At 37.5% G+C, this 8947-nt stretch overlaps 1 protein-coding gene and 1 long non-coding RNA gene across 2 annotated transcripts; both read right to left on the bottom strand.

Moving 5' to 3' along the window:
- Positions 1 to 1717: 1717 nt before the first annotated feature.
- LOC110917763 lies at positions 1718 to 3575 on the bottom strand. The gene is made up of 3 exons (XR_002580840.2): positions 3219 to 3575; positions 2238 to 2319; positions 1718 to 1869 (listed from the first exon to the last, which is right to left on the bottom strand). It is a non-coding gene; the product is annotated as an uncharacterized LOC110917763 (long non-coding RNA).
- A 2820-nt stretch (positions 3576 to 6395) lies between these two features.
- LOC110915149 (protein ASPARTIC PROTEASE IN GUARD CELL 1) lies at positions 6396 to 8089 on the bottom strand. The gene has a single exon (XM_022159802.2). The coding sequence runs from the start codon at positions 8052 to 8054 to the stop codon at positions 6579 to 6581; it is 1476 nt and encodes a 491-aa protein (XP_022015494.1). The 5' UTR covers positions 8055 to 8089; the 3' UTR covers positions 6396 to 6578.
- Between the last annotated feature and the right edge of the window lie 858 nt (positions 8090 to 8947).

The following is an 8947-nucleotide window of genomic DNA, read 5'->3' on the forward strand; positions in this document are numbered from 1 at the left end:
TGCATCGTATCCTAAAATGAAATCGAAACCACCCACATCTGACAACTTGAAATAGTCCTTTATAGCAGTGAAATGGTCCTGATCTCTCTCCAATCCAACCACCCTCATTCCAAACTCCTGAATCATTATTTTTTTCTAATAATCCCCCTCCAATTCCCAGAGAAAGCACGTGAATATTTCTCGATTAAAACTTCTAAATATAAGCTCACCAATTTTATAGCTTACAAATGCGGTTGGCACAACTCCTTAGTGTTTATTGTGTAATATAGGTTCGGCAAAGTCTTTGTGGTCTTCAAATCATAAGGAGCTTGTACCCCCATATTTGGTGACAATAAGTCTACAATCAGATTGAAGCACAATGGGTGTGTTCATTCTAAGCACGGAGAAAAAAGATTTGTTAATGCCAAATCCCGCAAAAGACGTGTTCATTCTAACCACCAAGAAAATTCGGTCTCCATTGTTGAATCTCCAGTTACCCCTCTACCGCGGAACAACAGACCTTAGGTTGGAATACTAATTGTCCCAAGAGAGAAGGAACAAGACTAGAGCTACTCTACAGATCAAGGGCAACAAACCCTTCTCACCCGATATCTGAATTTGTCCCAACAAATTGTGCTAAAAATGATGATGAGTTCCCTCGACTTTATACACAATATCAAGTTGCCAAAACGGAGCTTAATGTAGCATATAATAGGCTAAGGCTGAAAGATGGATTAACCTATCTTTTTCTTGAGATTGATAATCTCATATTCATCACTAATGAAAGTGAGATATGTTTTGCTAATATTTTAATCAGTTGTAAGCGTATATATAATCATCGGGTTATTATGGAGGATATGGGGATGCACTGGATGGAACTAAAATAGAATTGAGAAGAAGGATGTGTTTAATTTCAACATCCAACGTGCTTCAAGCTGATTGTCGAGTTATTGTCACCGAAGCTTGGGTACAAGCTCCTTATGATTGAAAAGACAGCAAATGTAAGACCCGTCTAGACAATACATAAAATTTATACTTTCATACCACTTGTACCGACAAAAGTTATGTTCAAAAGAGATTTCAATACACAAGTAACTACGATTTGATACAAAGTACATATCCTTAAGTTTAGAAACATGAACTACTAAAACGCGGAAGCAAACGAGGATTTAAGGTGTGTTTGGTTTTTTATTCAACTCGATCTTCATCTGGAGCTTTAACTTAGACTTTACGTGTCAAAATATTTTCATTCAAGCGATTAATAAAACACTTAAACTGGGTGAAAGCGTTAAAAATATGAATGAAACAGTTTTGCTAATCAAATTCTAGCAGCTTCTAGGAGTAGGTTACGCCTATGGAGTAGCCTACTCCCCTGGCGTTGGCTACTCTTTGGAGTTGCTGAAATTTTCCCCAAAACTTGTTAAAATTCGTTTTTGATCATCCGGGTTGCATTTTAAGCCCCGTTAATGATCCTCATTACTCTCAATAGATAAAATTAGAGCTTTCAAAGGTCAAACCTTAATATTCCCTTATTGCCCTTCGATTTGGCGTTTTACCTAAATTGACCCGTTTCGGACTTTATGTTACTTGTCACACCCCAACCGATGGCGGAAACATCGGGATGAGACGAAAAGACGAGATTGCAAGAGACTTCATAACGCTATTTATGACAAGTATTTAATAATTACCCTTTTCGTTGCTTAAATCAGATAACACGAATTTCGATTCACAACACGTATAAAAGAAATATAATTTCATTTCATAACAGTTTAATATAATTGTTTTGGAACTAATTACAACATGTATGAAATAAATTACATTACAACAAGTATTTAACGTTCAAATGCGTTTCTAGGCAATCCTACTAGATTCCATGCGTCATTGATATTCCTGCAACATGTATTAAAAGCATAGATCAATACAAAGGTATTGGCGAGCATACAAGTTTGAAAAAATATGTATGAACGTAAAGTTTGTCACAAATCTATGATGGAAGTTTTATATCTAGAATTTAAACTAGCATACCTAAACAACCTAAGCATAACGAAATAGCATGTACATACAAATTGAAACTAGCAAGTATAACTAACACAAGCGTAACAAATAACATGTATGTACAAAATGAAACTAGCGTGCAAAACTAACGTAAGCACATCGGGAATACGTTTGATTTCGTATAATATAAATTTTTGTTAAATGATACATGTTGCACCCCAAAACGCGTTAAAGTGTAAAAATAAGGGGTCGAGTATGCTCACCTTGGTTGCGTATGGGAATTCCTTGAATTATCGCACGAGTAAGGATGGAGAATTCCAAAGTAACGAACAGGAAATGAATATCCTAGATATCAAAATATCACACGACGATCCCGTTAATGTTATTTGTAGTTTTTACACAACGATTATTTGAATATTATAATTGATTCTTCTTATTTTAATTGTCACAACAGAATTATAGTAGTTTATCGTTTATTTATACGTTTACTAGGTTTTGAGTTTTAATTATAAAGGGAAAAGAATTAATTAAAGTTGTTAATTATTGTTAAGGTGCTAATTGTTATTACCGATTAAAAAAGTAAAGAAATAAATAAAATAAAAAGACATAATTTATTAAAGATTGGTTTATATGAAGTTAAAAAAAAATAATCGCAGCGATTTTGTAGAGGGGCGGGGTCGAACCCGCGATCTCATGATCATCGCCAACACTTTCAACCAACTGATCTGTACAAGTCTTTATGTTGGATTAGAATTTCTTATAAATCTAAAACTGTCGCCGCCGCGTTTTATAAAAAAAATATTAAAAGACGAAGGTGCCAGGTCTCGAACCCACGACCTCTGTTTTGCCTAGAAACATCCCAACCACTATGCTATAACATTAAGTTTGAAAGTCTTAGATTTTTAATTAATTTGAAAACCAGTTCAGTGTCATCTTCTCCAATTTAGCTAATCTAATCGAACCTACTGTGTTCATAACAAACATATTTTATTTGTTCCTCTTTTTATTTTATGAGAACACATGAAGGCCTTACATTTACTTCTTCATTTAGATGACTAGGTCTGATATGTATATTTCCTTTATATGAAAGTTACAAGAATCATTCTCTTAGTTTTAAAACAAAACGTGAAGATGAACTGATATTAACCAAAACAAAAATCCATTGCTGTTATTCCTTTAATCATTTCAATTTAATATATAAAAGTAATAAGAAATATAAATTGAATCGAAGAAACGAAATATACCGGAACGTAAAAGCTTGCGGGTTTCTGGTGACGTGATCTCCGACGTGGTTATGTGACTCCGGCGACGTCTATTTTCTCCGGCGAAGCTCCGAGTCGTATGATAGGATTCCGGTGAGGGTGTGGGAGATACGAAAGGGTGTTGCCGGTCATCTCCCTACGCCGCCGCGCTGGTCGTCGGAAACGGAGGTCGAGAGGAGGGGGCCGAGAGATGATGGTGTCTTATTATGGTTTGGGTTTGATTGAGAGGAAGGTGAATCAACTGTGTTTGTTTTATGATTTCGTGAGAGAGAGAGAGAGGGGGAGTAGAGATGAAAGGGAAGGCCATGAGGTTTGTGCGGCTACCAGTGTTTTTGAAGAAGACAGTGTTTAGTTATACATTTATACTTAGGTTTATTTAGTTAGTGGGCTTTGGGCTTGGGCCCAAGGCCCACAAGCTTAATTCCCGGGTTTAAGTGGCCCATAATTCCTACGAGACCCGTTATCAAAACCCGAGCTCTGTGAAACGTTGTAAAATAAAATTTTTGATTCAAATATTTAAAATAATGTAGGTAGTCGTTGTTGTCGCGTTTGAACGTCGGTTGCGTAAAAAGCGCGTAAGTTTTGTATCGTTCCCCATTTTAATCCGTTTTACGATCCGATTTCGACTGTGATTCCAAAATAGAAAAAGAACACGTATTTTAAAAAAAAACATGGAAATACGAAAATACGAGGCATTACATTACTTAACTAAAGTCTTTCGTTCTTCAACAAAGTTTCTCGTTCATATTCTCCAACCATAATCAAAATCATGCTTGGTAATTAAAGGACAACACCTCGGTCTCTACAACCCAGTGGGTTGTTTATACCTCGGTTTTCCTTGTCCGTCATCTAGTTTATGGCCTCAACAAACCATAAACGATCCGTTTGGTTTGTTATTGTGATTACCATTGCTCATGAGCAATAATCATCACTTTTGATTATTTTCACCATGGTCCTTCACCATGTCTATTCGCGTTGGGCATCACTTTCGCCTCTATGACTCCACGGGTCATTTATGCGTTCATTTTACATGCCATCGGTGTAACTTATTTTAGAACTTGTTTTCTTTCCCTCTTAATTTGTATAAACTACAAGACTCCATTCAATTCAATTAACGACTATTTCTATCAATACCAATAACTAAGTAAAATAAACAACATAACATAAAGCTACGTACCTTAAAGCTTTCCCTTTAGTCGAGTATTACCTCCGGCTTGATCTACCGACTATCAATCGAGTCGCCTATAATGTACAACCCAATTATTCATTAAATTGCCATTATGATGACCATTTCCATCATATTTGCTATGAATCAATTCATGTAGTTCTCATCAACATTTTCTCATACATTTTCAGCATACAACATTTCACTTAGGCATTTTATCATACACTTTATGTGCATAATTTTCTAGCTTTTTCGTTTAACTTTCATAAACTTTCTATGCCCAAATTTCAACATTATGTACATGTTCTCACTAGAGCTCAATAAATAGTGCAACTATGTTCTTCAACATTGTCATGTCAAGCTAGTTCATATAACAATTTGGGGTTTTCCATCTTAAAATCAAAAACCCATTTCATACATTACATGAACATATACTCATGTATAACATTTAGCAAATACTTCATCACCATCTACATAATCGTTGTTGATGATAACCCGAACATAGGTCTTTGTGCCCCTCCTCATGAATTCCTAGAAGGCAATTACTTTGAGAATTGAGAATACAAGAAAGCTTTTGTTGATGCATGAAGAGGTAACACTCCAATAGGTCGAACCAAACAAAGACGATCCGAACACGCCACACGAATCCGAGCAGGTCACCCCAGTTTTGATCATATGGCGCTTCAACATGCCCTAACTAACATGGGACTCACTCTATAACCGCTTAGACAATGACTAATCCACAAGTCGACATCATCAAAATCTATAGGTATAAATATCTCTTCAAACACCAAAAATCAGGTACCACGCTCTCACATATGAAACCACCATTTTTATCTCCATACTTCTTTCCAATACTTATGTACACGTCGAATAGTGGTCACAAAGAGACCCTCTCTCTATGACAAAGACTAGCCGACGTTTGTTTTGTTGGTAGTTAAACAGTTTTCACTACTTTCATCCTCGAAATCATCCTTTACTCCAAACTCATATTCCTGTCATTGGCGTAGATTTTTAAGACTTTATTCCCCATGGGTGTTGGATCAGATTTCATCCAAAGTTGTTTGACCTTTGAACGAATCAAGTTTCGCAAGCCCATTGAATGAGCGGTCTTAATTGGAACCTATTAAGAGAACGACCCGCTAAAACCTAAATGACCCTACCTCTCATGGTTTGGTTATGGGGTATCATATTTGCTACATTTCAGTTTTAGGTTCTAGTCCAATTCTAAGCAATGGCTCATCTCTGGTTACGTTCAAATTCCTCTTCAATTTGTGTAAAATTACCATACCCGACCTATTGTTTGAAGTTTTAATATTACATAATGGGCTTGCTTTTAGACAGGGGCGGATTTAAAAGATTAGTAGGGGTAGCATGGGCTATCCTTCAAACACCGTCTCCGTAGTGTAAAAATACTACACAACTCCGTTTTCGTAGTGTAAAAATTCGTTTTCCATTATACAAAGGATACCCTGGTCAAAAAAATAAAAAAAATAGGATACCCCTAAATTTTTGGACTAGTTCCGCCGCCACTGCTTTTAGCGCTATTTGTACCAATTCACCATAAGATCATGTCATGACTCTTTTAAAAGCTACACACTTTCTAATAGGAATTCACTAATGTCATTAAGCCGTATTACTCTTAGCACAAACAATATCATAACTTAGACTATCCGCATTAGTGAAAGGCTATCCTTTCTACAAACAGCCTAATCAGCATGCCACATCAGCTTTTCACTTATTCTTCCCACAAACACTTTTTACCCACAACAATAACATATATATCCTTCCCACAAACAACCTTATAAAAAAAAAAAAAAGAAATGACCCACCATTAGGCAATTCTTCACCATTCTTCCCCAAGAATTGTGAAGAATGAACACCCTCCATGTCATCCTCTACAACACCCACTAATTCATCCCTCTCATAAATGCCCTCCACATAGGAATGAACACCCTCCATGTCACCTACAAACATCCTTGATGTGGATAGTCTTAACAAGATAATTAAAATGCATTGCAATAGTTAGCCACATGCCATTATACTTACAAACGTGTTACAAACACCATTAAACCCTACACTCGATAATACAAACTTCTAACAATTTCAATAAAAAAAGGCATAAATTGAAGCAATAAAAGTCGAAAAAAGAAAACAAAATCCTCGACACACCCGTTTCAGCATTTATTAGGAGAGAATCCAATGACCGAGTTTTCAAGATCATAACTGACACGTGTCCCTTGCTGCTGCACATTCCCAATAATCGAAAGCGAAGACGACGTCGGAGCAAACGCAAAACAAAACGTCCCAGACGAGTCAACCGGTATCAAATAATTCTTAGCCGGTAAATCCAGTTTCTTCCCGTTAGTAAAATGAAACGACACCGTTGGCACCTGCACACTCTTCCTTTTAGACAAATCATAACAAGTATCAAACAACGCCACACCGGTTGCCGCCGGTAACTCCTTCGTCCCCTTCGTAAACGCATCTCGCAACACGTTATACGCTTCCGTCTGCAACCGAGTAATCGCCGTACCGGAGTCAACAATCACACCGGAGTTACCGTCGTTAGTCAACTTAAACGTCGATGACGGAATATTCAACAGCTGACCAGCAACACTTATACCTGTTAATCCGATATAGTAAAACGTGTCAAGCTTTGAGTTACGTAACAACGGAGCGGTTATCGCGTCGTGAGGAATCGGTGAGTTGAACTCGAGAGTTGACGCCGAGTCGGAATCGCGGTCCACAAGGCAGTAAGAGTATGACGTGGCGTTTATTTGTGACGGAAATGATAACCGTCCACCGCCTAATCCGATTAATCCGGCAGCTCCGACGAATAATCCTTCGTTGTTATGTCCACATCCGATGGCGATATTCTCAACGGTTGTAGATCCTTGAAGCGTTAGCGTCTCCGTCACGAAATCTCCGACGGTGTAGGATCCGTCGCCGTACGACACTTCGTACAGGCACGTGCCGTTTCTGCACTCCGAAACGTCTAGAGATTTGCACTGGTGAGCGTCGCACGTGAGAGGAGAATACGAAGAGGATGAAGCCGGCTCGAAAATAGGATCGGCTTGCTGGTAGCAATCGGCGCATGGTGCGCATTGTAGCCAGTTGACGTCACTTCCGGTGTCTAGCACCATATAAGCTTGACTCGCTGGATGACCGATTCCGACTCGGCAGAAATACTCTCCGCTTCCTTGACTCGTACCGGAAACAACCGGAACTTCTAAATTTTCAACCGAAAGCTCAGTGTCAACCGGTTTCAGATCTGACTTCTTGACGCCGTTTACAGCTAGATCTAACCTCGTTTGAAGCGACTCAACTCGCGCTGAGTCACGAGCGAGTCGAGCTAGCGTAACTGACTTATAACTTTTGTGTGAGGATTTGTGAACGGCGACTCGAGAATGCAGTTGCAGAGACAGAATCGAAGAGGAAGAAGATGAAGAAGAAAGTTCAGATGACGTCAGCATTTGAGATTGTTGAGGTTGAGGTGAGAATGATAACACATTGAGAGATTTCTGGATTGAGTCGGTGACGTCGAGCTCCGATGTGGATACGGTGGTGGCTGGTGAGATGGTGCGGGGGTGAACGGTGGAGAATGCGAAGGTGAAGAGGATACAGAGGAGATGAAACCCTAATTTCGCCATTGAAGAGTGTGGAGTGAAGAGTGAGGAAGGGGAAAGGTGGATATATAGAGGGGAAATACGTTGATGATTATTATTATATTAAGGTATAAAGTTGATGATTATTATTATATTAAGGTTTAAAAGATTTAAAGGTGTCATTCTCGTTGATTTGTTGCTTAAAATCTATTTCTTTGCGTTGGTCAAACAAATTTTTGCGCGATTATCGATTAATTACTAGTTTAATCCATTTGATTTTGACACTTGTTACTTTTTCTTTTTTCTTCGTATTTTTATATTTAACGTTTTCTTCACATTTTTTTTATTTAACAAAGGAATACATGTATGTTAACTTAACTGTTACTAGGGGTTATTGTAGTCACGCCACACGGTTAAAACAGAGCAAATAATAATATAAAACAAATGTGATTTGAAAATGAAACATGTTATTTAGAAAGCCAAATTGTCAGAATTGATTTGTTTTATCATTGTACCGTGCAACGATACCAACTAAATACTCTCTTTTGAATGCAATTTCATTTTAACAAAACTTATACCGGAATGTTGCGAGAAAAAAATTAAAAACAACTACGTACTTAAGTTTTTAGAGAAAAGAATTAACTAACGTAAGCTACTACAGAATTAATTGATAAAGAAAATATAATTTAATAAAAGATTATTAAAAAAATAAAATACATATAGAAAAGAAATATAGGTTTAAAAGGGAAAATTGGTGTATAGGCATTATGCCTAGTAGAGATGGATATGATCGGGTGGTTGCGCTCGTGATACGATAATACTCTAGAAGCCCGTCAGTTTTCTAAATTTGCCGTTTAATAAAAAATTAAGTGTGTTTGCAACTTTGCATGATTGGTTTGGAGTTGGTGGATCCCATGCTCATTCTCCCCTACCGAATG

Source organism: Helianthus annuus, chromosome 16, assembly GCF_002127325.2.
Source record: "Helianthus annuus cultivar XRQ/B chromosome 16, HanXRQr2.0-SUNRISE, whole genome shotgun sequence".
Lineage (NCBI taxonomy): Eukaryota > Viridiplantae > Streptophyta > Magnoliopsida > Asterales > Asteraceae > Helianthus > Helianthus annuus.

Bases quoted from the DNA above. Each gene is read 5' to 3' on its own strand.
- LOC110915149 (XM_022159802.2), bottom strand. From the start codon at position 8,054: ATGGCGAAATTAGGGTTTCATCTCCTCTGTATCCTCTTCACCTTCGCA.